This window comes from Mirounga angustirostris, unplaced genomic scaffold (assembly GCF_029215605.1).
Source record: "Mirounga angustirostris isolate CCGP_5_RB_7025 unplaced genomic scaffold, mMirAng1.0.hap1 SCAF_12, whole genome shotgun sequence".
NCBI lineage: Eukaryota > Metazoa > Chordata > Mammalia > Carnivora > Phocidae > Mirounga > Mirounga angustirostris.
The window spans coordinates 24,977,930-25,002,573 of record NW_026991720.1 but is presented as its reverse complement, the minus strand read 5'-3'; the positions used below and the strand labels follow the sequence as shown (position 1 = coordinate 25,002,573).

The 24,644-nt window shown below is 37.1% G+C and overlaps 1 protein-coding gene across 2 annotated transcripts in view; it reads right to left on the bottom strand.

Moving 5' to 3' along the window:
- GRM8 (glutamate metabotropic receptor 8) overlaps positions 1–24,644 on the bottom strand; it is a 724,302-nt gene that overhangs the window by 123,094 nt on the left and 576,564 nt on the right. For both annotated transcript variants that reach the window (XM_064575601.1, XM_064575602.1), the window contains one exon: positions 3,680–3,816. In XM_064575601.1, the coding sequence (XP_064431671.1) occupies positions 3,680–3,816 (137 nt within the window). The remainder of the gene's footprint in view (positions 1–3,679; positions 3,817–24,644) is intronic.

The following is a 24,644-nucleotide window of genomic DNA, read 5'->3' as shown; positions in this document are numbered from 1 at the left end:
CACTCATACATGCTTAATTGTACACTCTCTGTGTACAAAATTGTCTGATGGTTGAGTTCAGCCAGAAAAACTGGCTTTTCGAAAATACATAGAATTCAGACCGATAACTGGCTGATAAATACTTACCGCTGAGAGTGTAAAATCTGTTGTAAAATCTGGTTTAATAGATTAAGGAGAGATGGAGTACATGGAGGAGAGTATCCTCCCCTGTCCCTCAACACAGCTGTCTTCAGCAGTCAGGCCAGATTAGGAACCTCTCTCTGGGCTGCCGCCGAGACACGACGTACACCCCTTGCTCAGTGCACCTCTGCTAGCATTGTTGGTTTGAGTGCTGGTCTATCCTTCCAGTCTGTGAGCACCCTGAGAACCACTCACTCAGTCTTGTCTCAAAATTTAGCACTGAGTATGTGCACAGAATGAATTTATCCAATCCATTCGAAAAATAACTGCCTAGCTGATAATACCTAGCCATATGCTACCATATAAAAAAGAAAGTTTGTATTTGTCTTACATAAAGGTTGCTTTTTAAGTGTAGACAGATTTTTCTGAAGTATTCAGGCCAATATTAAAGACAGGCAGAAAGAGTGGACGATGGAGACTAATGGTCAGCATTTTAATGAAGAGATTCTCTCAGAACTTTCTAAAGAAAATCCAAGTGCCTCTCTAATAAGTAGTGCTCTACTCACCACATGGATTATCAGCTCTCCCACTGGCCACATAGAATCACGAGATAGTGGATTAGTAATAGGTAATGTCTATGGATTTCATATGTTCCAAGCCCTGGACTAAATGCTTTATTGTATTGTTTCATCTAATTCTTATTACAACCATATAAGATAGGTGCTGCTAATATTTCCATTTTACAGATGATAAAACTGAATAAAGCAAAGCATTAGTTCCATGCCTTGCCTACTATCTAAGCAGAACTTTAATATTTATTAAATATTTATTTAGTCTTACAAGCATCCTGTACTCCTTCATACAGATGACCTTCAACCAGGTCACTGATCCAAGGAGAAACAATTTGTCCCACTAGGCTCCAGAAGCCAACTCTTGACTTACAGTCTCTCCCCCCAGTCTAATTCACTTACTTTTCTCCTGAGAGATACATTCTCTCTTTTTCAGTAAAGGCTGGCACTTCTATCTAGTTACAAATGGTCATAATCATGCATGAGAAATAATTCTTACAAATTGCTTTGATATATTTTATGAACAATAACACAATAATAAACAGAAAACTTTCATGCACCGTTAAATGTACATAAAAGAGCAGCTTGAGATTCAACATGAAGTTTTATAATAAATATATCATGCACATAGACAGATGTGTGTGTATGTACTTGTACATATAAATATTTTAGGTATCTTAATATTATATATTAGTGCACATATTTTTAAAGATTTTTTTTTTTTTGACACAGAGAGACACAACGATAGAGGGAACACAAGCAGGGGGAGTGGGAGAGGGAGAAGCAGGCCTCCCACCGAGCAGGGAGCCCGATGTGGGGCTCGATCCCAGGACCCTGGGATCATGACCTGAGCCGAAGGCAGATGCTTAACGACTGAGCCACCCAGGCGCCCCAGTGCACATATTTTTAAACCACTGAATTTTGTTAGGTATATCCTTAATCATAAGAATATAATAGGCAGTTTGGCATTTATAAACATCAGATAAAAAGCAGCTTCCCTCTTTTAACCCTTACAAATTTTCTTTGTCATGTTTAATTATGTTATTCCACATAGGTCCACTTTCAAAGGGCTTTTGCCACAAAGCTCTTGATTTTCAGATTGGCATTAATAACCTGTAGAGTTATCAAAACAATGCTTTGATAAATGTCAGTTTGGGTTGCAGAACAATAGATAAGATTTCCTGAGGCTGCTACATGTAGTAAACTGTAGATCTGTGGTCTTACAAAGCACAACAATAGTTGGAAATATTAGCTGTTTTGGCACATTATTGAATGCAGAAGTGTGATAATTATCAGGAAGTCATTTCAAAGACAGATCATAAATATTCCAATTTTGTTATTTCTCATCACCTGCTTCCTTGTTGAAAACTTTGGTGGCTGATGCTGCATAAGCATACCACTATATTGGGAGATACAGAAAGTGAAAAATGTATTAAAAATACCAAACCGATGTCTTTGAAGTGGGTTCAAACACAAGAAAGCACATGTACAAGTGCTATACACACACAGACGAGAATGATCTCCACCCTCCTGTATGTCGTAAGCCTTTTTTACCTTCTAGCTAGGATAAGGTATGGTTAGGAAATTAACTTAATTATTCATTTAGGAAATAAACTCAATTCTCACAGCGTTGTGACGGCTTTGAGAATCAAGAGGAGGAGATACTTTCACTGTAGGAGAGAATGAAATAGACATTAGAATCATAGGACAGTAAATGGATCTGTTTCTGGTTTATTCGAAGCATTTAAAAGCACCTTCCTGCCTACAGAGGAAACATACTGCTGCAACGAGCAGCTCCTCGGCCCCTCAGTTCCTGTGAATAGTCCTATGTTACCATTTATCGAAGACGTGCGCAATGAATGAACTCCAACCCTTGGCTGAGACTACAGGGCACGCTCCTGATTTCCCTATGCTGGACGAAGCCAGTGTGAGCTGATACCACACCACGGCTGTTGAAAGGTGCAATCATTCCTTATCTAGTGATAAGCTGATGATGCTCCAACCACCCCTACACCTTCGCCATATAGCCATTGACAGTCCTGCTCCCTTTCTGGGCCTCCCTTATCCCTCAGGTTCAGGATCAACTTCCTGCTCCAGAGCCCCTTATAATTGGTGGGTGCCAGCACCACATAGCTCTCTGCAATGTCCCCACAGACCCTTTCTCTGGAAGAGCCCCTCGAGAGGGCTGCCACCAGCCAGGCACATTTGATGAAGCTCTTCTACCCCACAGCCATCCTACATGCCAGACCCAGTAGGAGGAGGCTGAGCCCTCCATGTTGGTGACACCAAGGCAGGCAAATGCCCACCTTTGGCACCACCCCGAGGCCCTGGGGCCGCACTCAGGCTAGGCTTTCCCAGTTTTCCTCACATGGCCATTTACTTCTAGGAATGGCAAGATCTGTGGGTCTTGGGCCTTGATGCCAACCGAGGTAGACAGGGACAGCAGTTAGCCCTGAAGCTGTTCAATGCTCTGAACATCACTTTGGGGTACATTCACTTTCTCTAGTGTTGCAATTCAAAGAGGTAATGTAAATACAGATCATGATTCACTTCCATCAATCAGATGTAGGCACAAGGTCTCAATTTATGAGATGGCAAAGGTGAAATACACTTATTTTTAAGCCTAAATTTAATCATTCGTGGCACACTGCCATTCCTCCCCCACAACACACACACATGCGCACACACACACACAGTGTACCAACACTTAAACAAGTGAGACTTTCAGAAAAGGGCCAAATTTCCCTAAATACAATGCAGTCACTTAAAAGGAAATGAGGTCTTTCATTAAATCCCTCCAGATATCAGATTTCTCTATAGACATTTGAGATTTTCCATAACATTTTAAAGTTGAAGAAAGGATAAAATCATACATTTTTTAAAAACATAATTACAAGACAATTCTAACAAAACTTGTATTATAAACTTAAAAATAAAGCATTTCTCCTTGAGAACTACATACATTCATGTAAAATTATATTGATACTTACTTTTAGGTGAAGCTGATTGGTCCAGTGCCCAATGATTTTGTATTCTGCACTTTTGTTGGTTATTTGATACTGAAAGATATCATAACGTCCAGGAGCATCTCCATTTTCATTAAAAGTGACAGGTGTCCCAGCACTACCTATAAATGTTTAGAAAACAATGTTAATAAAGCTTTAGTAAGATAGCTACTGAGCTTATTTTTCTCTAAGAAAGAATGGTAGATAAAAATATATTCTGTGTAGTAAGAGTTATGAAGCTTGCAATCCATACAAGGTCATTCTTGATAGCATAATATCTTCTACATGAAAAGAAGCCCAGACATACATATAGGAAGAAGACATGCTTTATTATGCACATTAGAAAGTAAATGGTGAGTATCCAAGTTAGGCAATGTACATAACAGTTAAATAAATAGAAGGTGATAGGCTGAATATTCCATCCTGGCTACAGAGAGTGACAGTCAATAGCGACGAGTGTAAATGTCTTGAAGCATAACACCTCCTGCAGAATATGTATGAACTACAAACAGCAACTCAAAATCCAGCAGGAGACCGTCCTAGCCACATTCCCTCGGGTTTGGCTTTATTTGGACTTGAACTCCACTCTAAAGCAGTTCCCTCTTCAATTTCTCTTCTTAGCCCCTGCTTCTGCTACCTCTGCCCACGAGTATATCAATGTGGACCACTGTTGGGACCCTCCCAATGGGCAAGACAGCAATCACTGGGAAGTCCCGACTCTGCTCAGGTCATAAAATTTCCCCTAGTTCACTGGGGCAGGGCAGCAAGATGCAAGAAATGCCAGAAATGCAGTATTTTCTTTTCTTTTCTTTTTTTTTATTTGAGACAGAGAGAACGAGAGAGAGAGAGAGCATGAGAGGGGGGAGGTCAGAGGGAGAAGCAGGTTCCTTGCTGAGCAGGGAGCCCGATGTGGGACTCGATCCAGGGACTCCAGGATCATGACCTGAGCCGAAGGCAGTCGCTTAACCAACTGAGCCACCCAGGCGCCCCAGAAATGCAGTATTTTCTAAACTTCCATTTCTCTAAGAAGCTTTCAGCTTTTCTCTTTTCATAGCTTCTGCTCACTTTTACTTGTCCTCTTATTAACTGTTGCAGAATCACAGGTTTTAAGAGTAGAAAGGGATCACTACCTCAATGTTTACTTGTTGCATGGAGCCTCACTATCTGAAGATCCTTCCTGTTCTCTAACAGCCCTCAGCTTCTCCCTTCCCCCCTTCATCTTGTTGGATGACTCTGTGCTATCTCGACAAATTCACCTGACATCAATCCCTTTTCTTTGTGTCTATCTTTTCTCTGCAGGCCCCCTCCCCTGAATTTCTTGTCGCAGCATATTGGATTTAATTTCCATATTGTGCTAGAAAGTGTCTCCTCCTTGCTATCTCTTTTCCTATTGTACTCTCCCCAAATATATACTACAGATAATTATATATGTCCATTTTATAATTTTATTTTATAATGAGTTCTTTATTCTACTTGCAGAGTTTTTAACCAATACCAATAATCACACAATTCTTTTTTTTTAAAGATTTTATTTATTTATTCATTAGAGACAGAGAGAGAGAGGCAGAGGGAGAAGCAGGCTCCCAAGGAGCAGGGAGCCCGATGCGGGACTCGATCCCAGGACCCTGGGATCATGACCTGAGCCGAAGGCAGATGCTTAACCATCTGAGCCACGAAGGCGCCCTAATCACACAATTCTAAAGCATTTAATTTATCAAGCAAAATGGATGACTTAAGACAATAACTTGCAAATAAATAGGATCACAATCACATAGTAGCAATAAGGGTGCTTTCCAAGTATTTAATGCAGAGATGTCTAATTTCCTCTGTTCTCTGGACTCTTTCTAAGATTTGGACATAGTGTGAAGTCTCTGATGAGACCATAGATACCTGGCATCTGCAAAGACTACTAAGGCCACAAAAGACAGCACAGCAGGAAGGAAAGAGCACTGTCTGAGAGTCAAGACCCACATGGCCATGCTAACTTCACTTCCCATTTATTTCCACAACTTACGTATGTCTCTTTGTATTCACTTGTCATGTAGGGACTTAACAATGAATATAGACATGTTTTGAAGTCCTAGAAGAGTCATATGCATTTAAGTCATTATTATTAATCCATATGGAAAATGACTTTATACATAAATCAAGAAAGAAATGAGGAATTGGGGATTCAAATAAGAGGACTCCAATCAACTGGTACTATGTGAGCTACTCCATAAACGCTCAAGTGGAAACCCATTTGCCATACCTGACCAAAACCGAACTCCTAGTTACCTCGAGCATGTTAACCTTTAAATGCTCGTTTCCTCATCTGAAAAATGTAGATAATATATTTTTTTAAGATTTTATTTATTTATTTGACAGAGAGAGACACAGCGAGAGAGGGAACCCAAGCAGGGGGAGCGAGAGAGGGAGAAGCAGGCCTCCCGCTGAGCAGGGAGCCTGATGCGGGGCTCTATCCCAGGACGCCGGGATCACGACCTGAGCTGAAGGCAGACGCTTAACGACTGAGCCACCCAGGCGCCCCTGAAAAATGGAGATAATAATGACACTTTTCTCATAGGGCTTTTATAAGAATTAAATAAACAAATAGCTATCAAGTGCACAGAACAATGCATGGGGTAGTTAGATATTATTATGATGATTATTATTCACCCCATAAGTATTTCCAGTACACACCAATGCAGAGTAATAGATAGGGTTAAAAATTCTTTAAGTGATATCTAGACAAGGGATTATGGAAATTCAAATGGGAAAGATTCCTGGATAGAAAAAAAATACATATCCACTATGAATTTCATATTAACATCATCAACAATTCCCAACGTTTATATACCACTTGAAAACTTATGATGTGATCTTCTTCATGAATAAAGGAATATTTAATTTCTCTAACTAAAATCCCCAATGTTACATCCCTTACTGAATGATCTCTTATCTCCTACAAGAGCAGTCTCAATCTTTTTTACCACGATGATACCTAAGTTGGAAGAACGCCACTCACGTAACACATTCTCGTTAATGTGCTCTGAGTTACATAGAATTCCTAGTGTTCCAGGTATTTCTACATCTCTGTTCTCCAACTTGAGAAAGTTTATTGGAAAGCAAGTGAGCGAGAGATGTATTATCACAAAAATAATAATTCTTCAACTGAAATACTTCAAATATCATTATCAACAGTAATTTACACTACACTTGACATTGTCTTAAGAGGCAGTATACTCAAGTGGCTAGGAGTGTGGGTTCTGGAGCCAGATCACTGAGTACAAACCCCAGCGCTGTCACTTATTAGATGTATGATCTTGGGTCAGTTACTTAACTTCCCTATATTTCACGTGTCTCATTTTTAAAATGGGCTAACAGTAGTTCCTACCTAGGATGGATATGTGAAGATTAAATGAATTAAAATATGTAAAACGTTTAGTACACAGTAAGCATTATATAAGTATTAACTATTATTTCCTTTATTGTTTTATGGCAATGCTGTGTTTGAAATCCAGTGTCTGTATGAAAATATAAGAACTTCTCAGTGAGCATCTATGGCTTTCCTCAAGTCGCCCTCACTAATCTTCCTTCTCCTCTTTCAACACAATGCCACCTCTACCTAAAATCCAGTTCTTTAAATTCGTCATGCTCTTTCTTACCATCCTGTCTTTGCACCTGTTCTTATCCATAAATTCACTTCCGCCTTCCTCCTAACCCTTCTTCTCTATGTAATTCCTTCTAAGATGTGACTCAAAGGTCGCACCTAAAGAAACTTGATCTTCTAAACCCAGAGCAGGAGCCCAAGCCCCTCTTTGCATCCTACCCTACTCTATCATAGCACTCTCTACACTCCACACACTTTTACTATTCATCCCCATACTGGGTCAAAACATTTATTCCACAGATATTGATTGATTGCCTATTATGTGCTCAGCACTGGGTGGACCCTTTGCTTTCCTCACAAAGGAGGTCTCCTTAATAAAGGCAGAGTGTATCTCTAATCTTTGTAGGCACTGAACCAAAGACAGTGCTCCATACTGAGGGAACAATCAATAAATTGCAGTAAAGCATAAATCAGGCACTCATTAATGATCCCAAGTAAATCCATACTCACTGTCTTCAGAACATTATGAACTGCATATATATACATAAAGTTCATCTTTTTTATTCACAAATGAAGGGAACTTCAGAATCCCTTTCACACTGTTATCAGTGTGATGTTAGAAACCACTCTTGCAACTTACTTTACTAATCTGATTTCTGCTCTTGGGCTAGGTTTGCAGTTGAATTACTTCAACCCTTTCACAGGAAGAATGACTCCATTACACATTGGCTCATCTCAAATGATTGCCCTGGTTCTGTGGTCTATGTAACTAAGAACAGCCTTGAATAGCCACGAGAGGCCATGCTGTTTACTAATTTCTACAAGTAGAAATTTAAAATATCCTTTGTATGAATCTGGCCACCCCTGAAAAATGTAACTGAGTGGCATTTTGTCCAGAAAAAATTTTTAAATGACAAATGTCTCAAAATATCCATCACTTTATTATGATTTACTCACAACACAGGTAAGAAATATATACATGTATATACATGCATAGATAGATAGATCTCCCCTAGACTTTATCTCCTAGACTTAGTTATTTCAGAAATTTTGAAGTACATTAATTTTTTTAAAAAACTTTTTAATTGATGTGCAGTAGTGGAGAAATGGAAACAAACAATGTGGGGCTCTGATGTAACTTACACTCGTCAGGTACTGCTCTCAGAGTCTATATAACTCCTTGCATATTTTCTCTTCAATAAGAAATCCATTGGAAAAACTATATTTTTATTCCTAAGTATATCAAGCACTTCAACATGTTTTGTAGGAAAAAATGATACATCCAATGAAGATTTTATTTGCAAATGTTTGGCTCTGTCGAACATTGTTCTGGGGAAGAGTATGGGCTTGGGATTCAGGGACTGAATTTGATTTCTGGCTCTGCCAATTACCTGCGTGATCTGGGCAAGTCACCCTCATTAATCTGTTTTCTCAACTGTCAGGCGTGCATAAGAACCACAACCTCCCTAGGCTATTCTGAGGGTCACAAGAGATGATGTATATAAAGCACTTAATGCGTGGCTGGCACACGATAGGGGTGCAATAAAAGGAAAACCATCATCATCATCATTCGTTCCTTTGCCTACACTTAATGCTCCTGTGATCTTATTTCCACAATGCAAAAAGCAATGCAAGAATAATTCATTCACCTTTATGAGCAAATATTATAAATATATTTATAAGTGTAAGCCACTCAGTTTATCGTCATGTTTATTACTTTCCTTCTTCCCTCTTGCTACAAAACTTTATCCATTTTCTTTCTCATAATGACCTGCACTACTGGATAAGCAGGAAAAAAATGAGAAAGCTAAAAATGAAATCAGTTGGTATAGCAATCTTAGGCACCCTTAAAAGAATGAATATATTGGACTTAAGTCATTGACCAAAATGTCACAGGAAATAGCAATTTTCAACAGAATTTCAATTATTCATGCTCACCTTTTCCTTATCCAGTTTATTTTATCAAGTATTTATTACAATCAATAAACAGAACTATATCTTTGAATTAGACTCATATTATAGTTTGATTATTTAGGAATCAGATTACTCTTACATATATCAGTCAGCCTTTGTTCATGGAAGACTTGAGCATCTGACTCTGAATTCTTCTCCATCCCTAGTCCTGTTATGCTTGGTGGCTTCACCATCCACCTGGATGATTCAACATCCTGGTCTCTGCATTGGCCGACTTCCTCACTTCCCATTATCATCCCTCTCAGGCATCTCACCACTCACTACCATGAGCACACTCGAAAAGCAGTCCTTTCCAGGAACTATATCATCTCCCAAATTTTACTCTCTGGAGACCACCTTCTGCCTCCACTGCAACAATTTCTATGATCCCCTAAATTTATTAATTCATTTATCACCCCCAGTTGGTCATTATACTTCACCCCCATGATAGTTCCTCTTCCTTCCTGTTCTTGCTTGGGTTCTATGATCTCCCTCCAACCAATTTTTTTTTTTAAGATTTTATTTATTTATTTGACAGAGAGAGACACAGCAAGAGAGGGAACACAAGCAGGGGGAGTAGAAGAGGGAGAAGCAGGCTTCCTGCAGAACAGGGAGTCCAATGCAGGGCTCAATCCCAGGACCCTGGGATCATGACCTGAGCTGAAGGCAGAAGCTTAACTGACTGAGTCACCCAGGTGCCCCTTCCCTCTAACCAATTTTATTCCTCTGCCAAATCACAATCATGATTGAACTCAATTGTATATTTTCTTTGCCTATATTCAAGCAGCTGAATATTGTTTGAGATAATCCTAAAACTTTAATGTCTGGCAGGGCCGGGACTACACTGAGGCAGGTGAGGTGCCTCGGGCAGGACTATGAGAGTGAGTGCCCCCCTAAGTTCTGCACATTAGGCACCTCCCTTGCTTCATCTAGTGCCAACCTGCTGTCTGGTCTTACTTTAAATTCATGACCTCAGATATCAAGTGTGTGGTCAACACTGGCTCTGGAATCCTTCCACACTTTCCCAACGGGTCCAACTCCCCGCTCTGAATGACTGACTGTGTCAGGCCTCACATACCCAATACGAGCCTCCCCCATCACTTCAGCTTGTCTCATCGTTTCTCACTGAGAAAACGCAGCAGGCACACAGAAACTCCCTCATTACTCCACCGCAAACCCTAACAACTCCCTGCACGTACTCTCATATTAATCTCCTCCCTCCTGCAAAGGCACACATGCAGACATCCCTCAGGTCACAGGCATACTCCTCCCCTGGTGCAAGGACCCCAGGCACTCACTCACTCTCCATGCACGTTCAGGTTCACAGTTCTCTTTTCCTCCTTGGACATCAACAAACTGTCCATATTATTCCCTTCAGTTGACAAATGAGTTCTAATAGTTCTCATCTTAAAAAAATAATAAGGCAAGCAAACAAATCCTATTACTGACCCTATTGCCTCATTTATCCACCCTCCTTAATAGTAAAACAGAACTTTTTAAGTGAGCTGTCCTCACTCTATTGTCTTATTTCCTGCTACCTCTTCATACCGTTTTAATTTGAAATTTAACCTCATACCTCCACTGATGAGTCTCAAATTTATACATCTAGCCCTGAGTGCAGACTTGTCCAACTACCTGTAACTCCATTTGGTTGTTGGATAATCATCTTAAACTTAATGCATCTAGACACAACATTTGACTCTTCATTTCCAAACATGTTCCTCACAGTCTTTCCCCTCTTAGTAGTCAGCTAGCAACTGTCCATCCATTCAATAAAGTCAAAACTAAGTTAAAACCCCATATCTAATTGTAAAATGGAAAGAATGAATGTAAGTTATGGACTTTAATTAATAAGAATGTATCATTATTGGTTTATTAATTATAACAAATGTACTAAACTAATACAAAATATTAATAATTGGAGAAATGGTATATTGAAATATGAAAACCATCTGTACTATCTGCCCAGTATTTCTGGAACTCTAAAGCTGTTCTAAAGTTTAAAGATTTATTTATTTATCTTAGAGAGAGAGAAAGAGCACGAGTGGAGGACAAGAGGGAGAGGGAGAGAGAACCTCAAGCAGACTCCACGCTCAGCATGGAGCCCAATGCCAGACTTGATCTCACGATCCTGAGATCAGGACCTGAGCCCAAAACCAAGAGTCGGACACTTAACTGACTGCACCACCCAGGTGCCCCTAAAGCTGCTCTTTAAAGAAGTTGAAAAAGAAGTAAAAGAGAAATGATGAAATTATTCTTAGCAATACATTTTGTGTAACCCAATATATGCAAAGTAGTATGACATCAAAATGTAACCAATATAAAGAATATTAATGAGGTATTTTACATTTTTTTCTATTCTAAATCTTCAAAACCCTGTTTATAACTTATACCTATAGATCATTCCAATTCAGACTAGTATTTCAAGTGCTCAGTAGCGATCCATATCAAACGGCACAGGTCTAAAAGAAACTATTTCAGCAGGTTGGAGAAATCCACTGCTGAATCCTTCTGATCTCCATTTCAATTCCAACTCGACTGGACTCTTCTGACTTCCGCTTCAACTAAACTGAACCCCCTTCACTAGTTTCTCCCCTAAAAAGGTGTGGATCCACCAAAGTCAGACTGTTGGCTGATCATCCAAATCCATTCTCTCTTTTTCTTGGACAGATAGCTTGGCTACATTTCCAATCTTCCCCATAGTTAGGGGTGGCCAAATGATTAGCACCAGTCAATGGAACATGAACACAAGTGATACTTCTGGCCCCTCATTAAAAGCCTCTTGAGTGGTTGTCCATGATCATTTTGTCCTCTGATTGGCTAGAATGGAAATACCATGCTGGGTAACTGGGGAAGCTACATGTTAAAGATGGCAGAGCTTGCATCAGCCTGGATTCCTGTGTGTGTTTGGAGGACGTCTGTGCTAGTAACTGGTTCACCCATCCATTCATCTGGTACTATTACCTGAGTAAAAAACAAATTTCTATTCTTTCTGAGCCATTATAGCTTGCGAGTCTACTTCTTACAGCAGACAATTATAATAACACCATTTCTAGAAAAGTGGGTTATCAATCGTTATTAAATGAATAACTAAAATTATGTTAAATGTGAAAAATAAATGCTTCATTTCATATCACTATATAAAGCTTTAAGAATAATACAGAGTTTTACAACTGAATATGAAAGCTATTGGCATGGATCAGTAACTGCTTTTAGATTCTCCTTTAGAGTTGATATTGATTATTGCTATCCACATGTGTAATATAAAGGTGGAATCCAGAATGTGTAACCATACTACAGAATTTCACTGTAACCATACTCTAGAATTTCACTCATTTACCTTGATTAAAGTACTCACTCAATTGGATGTTTTCATAAAAACTAAATGTAAAAGTATCAAAAATATGTGCCTATTTTTACATTTTTTTGTGTTGAAAATGATTTTCTTTAGCTAATTGTTTTGGTGTATGAAATAAATAGGACAAGAAATGTAGTTGAATGGCATTTCTAATTCTCTCAGCCAAACCCTCCTTCTTGATTTTTCCATTAAGAAATTCAACTGACAGTAGTACTTTCTCTTGTAGAAATGTTTTTATGATCCTTGCATTAAAGGTGCTTTAAGACTGCAAAGTGTCATTATCATTAATGAACACTATTTCAGAAATAAAAATACTACCTATAATTGCTTTGATAGTATTCAAATAAGCTGATTGAACTTTCAAAATAAGAAAAGATCTATTATTTAGTGATACTCATCTCAGGGAAGCAGATGAATTAGGAAGTTTAAATAAAATCTCTTATAAGAAAAGTGACCAGAGAGACTACTAAAATATCAAATGTTTGATTAAAGGAAAAAAAAAATGGAAAAGATCATGTAATAATTAGGCAAGATTAATACATCTTAAGAGGAATTTGGGAACAAACCGAAGTGTTTTGCAATACTCTGAATTCAGTATATTTTCATTCCCTAGCAGAAAACCTTTCTTTATCTTGAGCAACTTAAGCCTTTTATTGTTTCTTTTGGGGAATATTTAATCAATATCATATATATATATTTATATACATAACTTTCATTATGTTATTAATTAATCATTATCTCTCTAACAGTAATGAATACATTTATGAAAGAGAAGTATGTGAGTACATATATTCCTACCTGTTCAAATTTGCGGCACTAGGAGGAGGTCTCTGACTGTCTAGTCCAATGTGTTGATGGAAAAGAAAGACGCTTTGCCATCTAGATTTAAAATTGTCAATTTATTAATTTTTATAAGAATGCTTACTAAGAGGGGGGCCTGGGTGGCTCAATCAGTTAAGAATCTGACTCTTGATTTTGGCTCAGGTCATGATCTCAGGGTTCTAAGATCTAGCCCCGCATCAGGCTCAGTGCTGGGTGTGGAGCTTGCTTAAGACTCTCTCTCTCTCCCTCTCCCACATGCTTGCTTTCTCTCTCTCTCTCTCTCTCAAAAAAAAAAAAAAAAAGAATGGTTACTATTTAAAAATTTTGTTTTTAACATTTGCACTTTTTAGAGATTTATTTATTTGAGAGTGTGGGTAGGGAGGGGCAGAGGGAGAGGGAGAGAGAATCTTCAAGCATGCTGAATGTGGAGTCTGCCTTGTGGCTCGATCTCACAAACCTGAGATCATGACCTGAGTCAGAACCAAGAGTCAGACACTTAACCGACTGAGCCACCAGATGCCCCTGAAGTTTCATAATAAGACTGATACAGGTATGGCAAGTCTGCACTCCCTATTCTTTCTTCTCAGAAGTCTTCTGACTTCTCTCTTCTGTATACAATTTAGAACCATCTTAAATTCCACGAACAATCCTGTTTAGATTATTGGAAACTATATGGAATCTAGAAATCAGTGGGGAATATGTAATATCTTTATAACATCTTCCTATCCGTGGGCATGAGTTGTGCCTCAGTCATTTAGGTCTGCCTCTGTAAGTGTTAATATAGCCTTAGAATTTCCTTCTCATAGCACTTAACCATTTTTTATAGATTTACTCCTGGGTAATTAATATTCTCTGAGACTACTGTAAATGGTGTCTTATATTATCTACTACTCTGCTGCCAGTATATAGAATGCAGTTGATTTTTTTTCTCTATTAGTCTCATATCTACTCCAGGGGTAATTCTGTCCCCTAGGGGATATTTGGCAATGTCTGGAGACATTTTTGGTTGTTGCAGTTGGAGAAGAAGGACTACTGGTGACAGGTGGAAGAAGCCAGCGGGGCTGCTAAACATCCTACAATTCACAGGACAGCCACCTATGATAAAAAATCATCCATTTCCAAGTGTTCAAAATAGTTTTAAGGTTGAAAAACCCTCAAAAAATTCTGTTTTTATACTTAAGGATTTATACCTAAATTTTTAAAAAATTGCTATGTAAAGAATCATGTTATCTACAAATGGTTATAATTTCATTTTCCCCTTAACAATTCTTACACTTCCAATCTTCCCCACCTTTTCCTTATTGCACTATCTGGTACAATTTTGACATGACGTGGAAATAGTGGATATCCTTGTACTTCTCCTAAGTTTTAAAGAATATTGCTCACATTCCTCATTTAGGATTATATTTGATCTAGGCATTTTATAGGTGCTTCTTATCACTTTAGAAAAGCTCATTACATTCTAAATGTACTAGTATTTTTTATCATGAATACATTTTTAATGTTAGCAATGTCTTTTGTGCGTCTTTTGAGATAATCTTTTTTTTCTTTTAATTTGTTACTGTAATGAACTACATCTATACATTTTCAATATTATGTCATGGAAGCTTGGCAAAGATCTAACTTGATTTCATTTTTTTTCTTTTGCACTGTTGAATTCAATCAGCTAATATTTTGTTTAGTCTTTACATTCATACTCATGAGTGAGGTGGATCTGTAATTTTTCTTTCTTAGCATTTCCTTTTTGGTTTGATTTCAGGGTTATATTGGTTGCAGAGAATACCTTGGGATAATATTCCCTCTTTTTCCATTCTCTGCAAGAGTTTGTATAAAACTGTAATAAAATCTTCCTTGAATGTTTTGTAGAACTCACCTGGAATCATCCCAGACACCCTCAAGAGAATGAATGAATTGTGGTATGTGGAGTCTTCACACAGTGGGATATTATACTGCAAGTCAAATGAATGAACTACAGAAACAGCCATAAATATGAATGGATTGTAGCAAAATAATATTGAGTGGAAAAAGTAAGTACCATTTCACAAAGGTATAAATGATTAAAATTTTTAAAATTTTGTGTTTTGGGGGAATAAACATGCAAGGCAAATCTGTTTTATAATTTTATTTTTTTAAGATTTTATTTATTTATTTGACAGAGAGAGAGACAGCAAGAGAGGGAACACAAGCAGGGGGAGTGGGAGAGGGAGAAGCAGGCTTCCTGCAGAGCAGGGAGCCCGATGTGGGGCTCGATCCCAGGACCCTGAGATCATGACCTGAGCCGAAGGCAGACGCTTAACGACTGAGCCACCCAGGCGCCCCCCAAATCTGTTTTTAAAAAATAGAAATACTGATTGTTCAGGAAGGGCAGGGTGATAGGTTGGTGATGGGAATATAGCTTTTTGCTAAAATCCTAGCTTTGGGGCTAGCTTTTGGGAGAAGGGGAGTATTTTCATAGGTGCTTATTACATTCTTTGAAATAACCAAATAATTAACGAACTAAATAAATGCAAGTGGACCTTGCATAGATCAGTAATGAGCCCGTGTCATGATTCAAGGAGCCAAGAGGAAGAAATAGAAAATAGAAAATAGAAATAGAAAAAGAGAGACAAAGAAAGAAGGGAGAGAGGGAGGAAGATAGGAAGTAAGGGAGCAGAAGGAAGGACAGGTAGAAATAATGCATAAAAGAATGAAAAAAAAGGGGGGGGAAGATTCACATTCAAAAATATCTTTAAAGGAAGGGTCTATTGAAAGTGCTTTGGGGCACCTGGGTGGCTCAGTCGTTAAGCGTCTGCCTTCGGCTCAGGTCATGATCCCAGGGTCCTGGGATCGAGCCCCGCATCGGGCTCCCTGCTAGGTGGGAAGCCTGCTTCTCTCTCTCCCACTCCCCCTGCTTGTGTTCCCTCTCTCACTGTGTCTGTCTCTGTCAAATAAATAAATAAAATCTTAAAAAAAAAAAAAAAAAGAAAGAAAGTGCTTTAACTGTTTTGTAATTCTGTGAATTAACTGAATGCTATACTTAGCCTTGTTATTATGCCCTTGGAGAATATGAATCTTCCCTGTAGGTTTATGCACTCAAACAAAATGGGTCATATACAGAATTGCCTCCACCCAATTCTCTAAAGCAGCTTTTCTGTATATTTTTAGATTTTATATTAGTCAAACTTCTGTCAGAATTCTCAGTTTATAAGATATAACTGTCTGGGATTAGAATCACATATTTTTAAGCCAAAAAGCTTAATTTACTTTTTCATTATGAAGATTTTTCTGGAGAGTAAAATAAGGCTAATATTCACCTCTTACCAGTTGAGTCTTTACTTCATTAATTGCTGAATGTCAAATTTTCTTTTATCTCAGGCCTTCAGTTTGAAATATCATTAATGGACAGTCTTCCCATGTATTTCAGAATTAATATTTTGTTAATATTTGCATAATTACAATGAGCCAATCAAATACAGATAACTATAGGAACAGATGCCTAAGTTTTTAAAAAATGGATAAAATATCAAATTAGGGTCGCCTGGGTGGCTCAGTTGGTTAAGCGACTGCTTTCGGCTCAGGTCATGATCCTGGAGTTCCGGGATCGAGTCCCGCATCGGGCTCCCTGCTCGGCGGGGAGCCTGCTTCTCCCTCTGACCCTCCCCCCTCTCATGTGCTCTCTCTCTCTCATTCTCTCTCTCAAATAAATAAATAAAATCTTTAAAAAAAAAAATCAAATTAGGAGAGGTCTACTCATTTTTGACAACAATTTGTGTATTGAATTAAAAAAAGGATACCACATCATTTATTTGTAATGGACCTGATTTTCTCTAATTACACAAACTGTCAATGTATATTAAGCCACTGTGATAGATGTGAGTTGTCTATGTTCCCATGGTGATTTGAGGTGTTTCCATTTGATGCTGCATGCATAACAATTTGGAGCATAATTAAAAGAAACAGTACAACATATAAGTAAAAAACTCATAAATTTAAAAAGTATGGTCTGACTTTTGCATATCCTTTTCTGAAGCTGATCTATTAAACAGATAAAAACAGATAACTATTAAATATTGCATTTTCAAATATATATGAAACATTTACAAAAAATATTATTTCTGCCTGAAGTGAAATATGGATAATTATTATAAATCTTAAGTCATATTCTCTAACCACTAGTCAATAAAACTTGAAATCCTGAAGAACAGCTTTAAAACGATTACAAAGTTAAAACAACACCAAGAAAGAGAAAAATTAAAAAAACTTCTACAGGGCGCCTGGGTAGCTCAGTCGGTTAAGCGACTGCCTTCGGCTCAGGTCATGATCCTGGAGTCCCTGGATCGAGTCCCGCATCGGGCTCCCTGCTCGGCAGGGAGTCTGCTTCTCCCTCTGACCCTCCTCCCTCTCGTGCTGTCTCTCGTTCTCTCTCGCAAATAAATAAATAAAATCTTAAAAAAAACTCCTACAGATTTAGAAAAAAACGATTAAACACTCATGCTAACTAACTCTTTAGTTAAAGAGGAAACAACTAAAATTACAGAGTACTACTTAACAGATAGTAATATATTTCAAAACCTGAAGGATAGATATTGCCAAGGCTGTCCTCAGAGGGAAATTTAGAGAATTAAAGGTTTTTATTGTTCCTCAAGTCTTAGATATATTTATATATAAAATTTATAATCTCGAAATGATAAATGGTTTTTTAATCATGACATCAAATTACAAATATTAAGGAAATAATTGACAATTTTAATAACAAAAATTAAAAATTTCTGAATTTCAAACAATTTTCAAAAGAATCAACCTATAGAAATGCAACAAGGGATTAATATTCTTAATATTCAAGGAGCTCTTGCATATAATAAGAAAAATTGAGCACTGTAGTACAATTGGGAAAAAGTGAACAGAAAATTCTGAAAATAAAATAGAAACAATTACAGTAAGAATATATGCAATGTCACATCTACCTAGAAATAAATGACGTTAATGTGATAATGATGTTCCCATTTGGTCCAAGAACAAATATTACAGATGAAAGTAGGGAAAGTTGACACCTTCATGTTCTGCTGATAATTTTTTTTTTCTGATGAAAATTTAAATTGATACAACCATGTGGGAGGCAAATTTTCGAGATTTAAAGCACACTCATTATTTGATACAATAATAGAAATTTATGCTATGAAAATGGGCAGGTGACTGTACAAAGACATGTGTAAACATGTTAACTGTACTATTGTTTCTGTATTCAGATAATGGAAAAAAATCGACAATCTAAATAGATACAGATTTATGAATCTTTAGCCCAGCGTTCTCTATCATGGGGAAAATGGAAACAATATAATATTATATCAATCAGGGCATGGATAAATAATGATACATCTATATAATGGAATACAATGTAGCCATTAAAATTATAATAGAAATGCATATAATTAATATAGATAGATTTGATCGTATATTTTTACTTTAGAAGGGATTATGCACAGCCACTAGGATAACCATATTTTTTTTTAAAGATTTTATTTATTTATTCATGACAGACAGAGAGAGAGAGAGAGAGAGGCAGAGGGAGAAGCAGCCTCCCAAGGAGCAGGGAGCCCGATGCGGGACTCGATCCCAGGACCCTGAGATCATGACCTGAGCCGAAGGCAGATGCTTAACCATCTGAGCCGCCCAGGCACCCGGATAACCATATTTTTGAAAATGGAATGTAGCAAGTGTTGGTCAGGATGTGGAGAAATTGGAGCCTTCATACATTGCCAATGGGAATGTAAAATGGTGTAACTGCTGAGAAAGATTTGTGACTCCTCAAAAAGCTCAAGTAGAGTTGCCATATGATCCAGCAATTTCACTCCTAGGTATGTATCTAAGAGAACTGAAAACATATGTTCACCCCAAAACTTGAACACACATATTTATAGTAGCATTATTTATAATAGCCACAGAGTGGAAGCAACCCAAAAGGACATTAAATGATAAATGGATAAATGAAATGTGATATATTCATATAATCTTTGACTATGAAAAGGATGATACATGCTACAACCTGCATGAAACTTGAAATCATTGTAAGTGAAGAAACCAGTAACAAAAGGCCACATATTATATGATTCCATTTATATAAAATATCCACAATAGGTAAATCTATAGAGTCCAAAAGTGGATTAGCATTTGTCAGGGGCTGAAGAGGGCAGAGAATGGGGAGGGACTGTTAATTGGCATGATGTTTCTTTTTTGGGGTGATGAAATATTCTGGAATTAGACACTGATGATGGTTACACAATCCTGTGGACAAGCTAAAAACCTAAATGGTATAGTTTAAAATGGTGAATTTTATGGTATGTGAATTATGTCTCAATTTTTAAAAAGTTACAGGTTAGGGGCGCCTGGGTGGCTCAGTTGGTTAAGCAATTGCCTTCGGCTCAGGTCATGATCCTGGAGTCCTGGGATCGAGTCCCACGTCGGGCTCCCTGCTCAGCAGGGAGTCTGCTTCTCCCTCTGACCCTCTGACCCTCTTCTCTCTCATGCTATCTCTCATTCTCTCTCACTCGAATAAATAAATAAAATCTTTAAAAAAATAATAAATAAATAAATAAATAAATAAATAAATAAATAAATAAATAAATAAAAAGTTACAGGTTAAAAGAATACAAAAATACTAATTTGAAAAGATATATGCATTCCTATGTTTATTGTTTATTGCAGCATTATTTACAATAGCCAGATTATGGAAGCAGCCCAAGTGTCCATCGACAGATGAATGGATAAAAAAGAGGATATATATCTTCCATATATATATATATAAAATACTATGTAGCCATTAAAATTATAATAGAAATGCATATGATTAATATAGATAGATTTGATGGTATATTTTTATATATGGATATAATGGAAAATTATATATAACATATATAATATTATATTAATCATGTATATAATACACACACATAAAGGAATATTACTCAGCCTTAAAAAAGAATGAAATCTTGCCATTTGCAGTAACATAGATAGATCTAGAGAGTATAATGCTAAGCGAAATAAGTTAGAGAAAGAAGATACCATATGATTTCACTCATATGTGGAATTTAAGAAACAAAACAAATGAGCAAAGAAAAAAGGAGACAAACCAAAAAACAGACTCTTAACTATAGATAGCAAACTGATGGTTACCAGAGATGGGGGGGGATGGGTGAAACAGGTGATAGGGATTAAAGAGTACACTTATCACAATGAGCACTGAGTAATGCATAGAATTGTTGAATCGTTATATTGGACACCTGACACTAATATAACACTGTAAGTTAACTATACTGATATCAATTTTTTAAAAACAAATTACAGGTTAACATATAACATTATCTTATTTTATACTATATATGTGTAATATAGGTAGATGGACAGATGGATGGATGATGGACAGATGATGAATAGATAGATAGAATAGGATATAGATACATATTTCAAAAGAAAAGCACTAAAAATGTTATCTTTGCATAGCAAAATGAATACTGATCTACATCTTATTATTTTTTTATTTCCTGCAAAAAAAAAGTCTTACTTTTATTTTAAAAACCCAAAGAAACAAAAAACATATGTTTTCTTTAAAACATAGGAGGGTGCCTGGGTGGCTCAGTTAGTTAAGCGACTGCCTTCGGCTCAGGTCATGATCCTGGAGTCCCGGGATCGAGTCCCGCATCGGGCTCCCTGCTCGGCAAGGAGCCTGCTTCTCCCTCTGACCCTCCCCCTCCCCCCTCTCATGTGCTCTCTCTCTCTCTCTCATTCTCTCTGTCTCAAATAAAAAAATAATAATAAATAAAAAATAAAAAAAAAAACATAGGAAAGACAGAAGACCTAGAGAAAAGAAATAAAGGTGTCTTTTGATAAATCCTACACTTCATATCAGTGGCTACTATACACCGATATTAGCAGATAGAAGTAGCTCTCAGAGCCTGCTGATAGCAATGTTCTCCCCTATACAGTTCAAAAGAAATAATGGAGAATCTCGTTCATTTGCTCTGGTTCTGTAAAAAAATAATAATGTTAAAAATTAAAAAAAATAAAAGAGCAATTCACTATCAGGTCATTCAGATATCTTCTCTGAGAAAACCCCTAATATTATTCCCTTATTTTTGTCTAAAAGATGTTAGCACCTGGAAAAAAAAAAAGGACACTTATGTTCAATAATTAATGATAATTAGCACTGATGTTCCTCAAGATCTTGATATTATATGGTCTGGGTTTGGGTCTGCAAATAAAAGCTACTTGAACACTTGAATCAAAATCTTTTTGATTAATATGAAAACAGCTTTTATACTAATAACTATATGGTACATATAGAGTATCCATATTAATCAGGGATTTGTGTCTCTATTTTATAAATAGTTCAGCTTAGCCTTATGTCAATGACAAAAGAACAATAAATTTTGCATATTTTCTAGTATGTTTATTATGAGTATAGGAAGGGGTAACTCTTTTACCTTAAAACAGAAATGTAGGTTTTCAATCTATGTTTATAGAGGGTTTTTTTTCCTGCCAGCATATTATTTATTATAGTTTTACACTGGAATGCTATTAAAATTAGTTTTAATTAGGAATAAATTCCTTGGTTGCATTAAAAAAGAGAAGAGGGTGTATTACTTTGTGATAATTAGAGAAACAGCCTGTTGCCATTTTAAAATTTTATTTTATGGAAAGACATTGGATTAAAAAACTAATTAAGGGATTAAGAGCAAGTAAAGTGTTTAAAGTGATTCTGAATACATCTGTGAAAATAAAAAGTCAGTTCTATACCCAGGCCATCATCACTTGTCTCTCTCTTTTCAACGGCACCTAGCATTTCTGTATCCAAGTTCACAGTACCACAAAAAATAAGTCATGAGGGGCATCTGACCCCACCTTGGGAATTTCTCTAGGCTTTGCCTATTTTCTCTTTCTATCTCATTCATTGAATGGGTTTCCTATTCCTACAGACTCTGAATCTTGGAATCTCATCTTCCTTGTTCCCTTTGTATCTCAAAACTCAGCTCCAGACTATTAACCTCACTGTTGACTTAAAACCCTAGAGAGGGGCACCTGGGTGGCTCAGTCGTTAAGCGTCTGCCTTCGGCTCAGGTCATGATCCCAGGGTCCTGGGATCGAGCCCCACATCAGGCTCCCTGCTTGGCGGGAAGCCTGCTTCTCCCTCTCCCACTCCCCCTGCTGGTGTTCCCCCTCTCACTGTGTTTCGCTCTGTCAAATAAATAAAATCTTTAAAAAAAACCCAAACCCCTATAGAGATCTGTGTCTCATATTTGCTACCACATACAAGCTCAAAATTAGTGTAAGACAGTGCTTTATAACCTAGCCTGGTCCTCCTAGACACCTAGAACCGGGCCCCTGTCAACCCTCTCCCCTTGGCCTACCTGCCCTTCCAGGGAGATTGTACATTATCATCAGCTCGACTGACATCATCACTTATTAATGGCCAGACATTGTGGTTATGCACAAACAAAAGGCTATCCTTTACTTACGATGACCCCTATGATGTTAGTGATTTTATCTTTAAATCAGTAATGTTAATGTTGACTTTTCATGATAGCATGTTAAATGATGATTATGACAGTCATTACCAAACAGCTCTCCCAAGGGAGAAGGGTATAGTGATAGAAAGCGCAAAGGCTTTGGAACGAAACCTGCCATAGCTATGAGATCTCTGAGAAACTAGCTGTGCATGTTCCCTCTTCTGAATGAGGTATCGCTTACATCATAAGGTAGCTGGAAGATTAGAAAATACAACATTTGAAAAACATAGTATGTTGTCAATAATCATTATAGTTTTCATCCTTCAGTGCCATGTCTATGAATGTAGAATAGATCAATAATGTTGTTCAGCCAAATTAGTAATTAACTAAAAAACATTATCTTTGTCCCCCATTGATTTAATCAAGGGTATAAAAAAAATTAACCATGTTGACATTTCATTTTCTTCAATATCAATTCCCATATGAAAGGAGCTAATGACTTACAGCTATTTATGTTCATATTGTCAGTTAACATCAAATTTCTGCACTTCACTCTATATTTAGCTAATTGAGGAACTGATCTGTTGAATCCCACCAAATTTAAGAAAATGTAATAATCAGAAGCATTAAGCCCACCTTTGGGCTTTATTGCCTTTTTTGAGGCACAATTTTTTCCTATGAATAAAACTAAAATTTCAGTATATTACAGAGTATATTCCCTCAAAAACAGAAAAAAAATTTTTATATCAGATAAATTCTGAGGAATCTGGGTTTTTTTAATATTTCCTGTTATGAATCTCACGTTTAAAAGATCCCTCTACCTAAGAACTCCGGCATATTACTAGAATTAACACGATAGGTAAAGTAGCATTTGCAAATGTTTAACGCCTGTGATGCATCTGCTCTTCCCTTGGGGATGGGAGGAAACCTGATCCCTTGCATTGTACGGGCTGACACTGGGATCACAGACATACCTGTTAGAGCACCAGACTAATGTCATTCAGCTCAACCATGAGTTGTTCACTCACTATAATAATAAGATGAGGAAATAATTAATTTCCTGCTTTATTGAAATAACATTGGATTTCCTAAACACATACAAGCATTTACGTATTATAAACTCAGAAAACCAGCGAGTTGAATGGTGGTTTTTAGGGATTGGAGGGAGGGAGACATGGGGAGGTATTGACCAAATGATACAAAGTTTCAGTTACATAAGATAAATAGGTTCTAGAGATCTACTGTACAACATATGGCCTACAGTAACAATATTGCATTGTAGACTTAAAAATCGGCTAAGAAGGTAGCTCTTATAATTGCTCTTACCATAATAGAAAAAAAAAACGTAGTTAAAAAAAAAAGAATGAAAAGCAGCAGGATGGAACTTTTGGAGGTAAATGATAAGTTTATGAGCTTGGTTATGGTGATGGTTTCACTAGTGTATACTTATCTCCAAACTCATCAAGCTGTATACGTTGAATATGTATGGCTTTTTGTATGTTAATCATACCTCCATAAAGTGGTTTAAAAAAATTCACCACCTAAACCATAAACTTTTCCTCTTTGAGAAAGCTGATATCCCAGGTTAATGGTGATGGCACTTCCCAATATTTTTTTAATTCATAAGGAAAAGTTCTATATGTTCCAAAAAAATGTCTGAAAAGAATAATAACAAAAATAGTCTTTGGGAATTTTATGATGCTGTTTTCCTTCCCTTGAAATTGCTAAGTGCTTTATGCTTTCTGA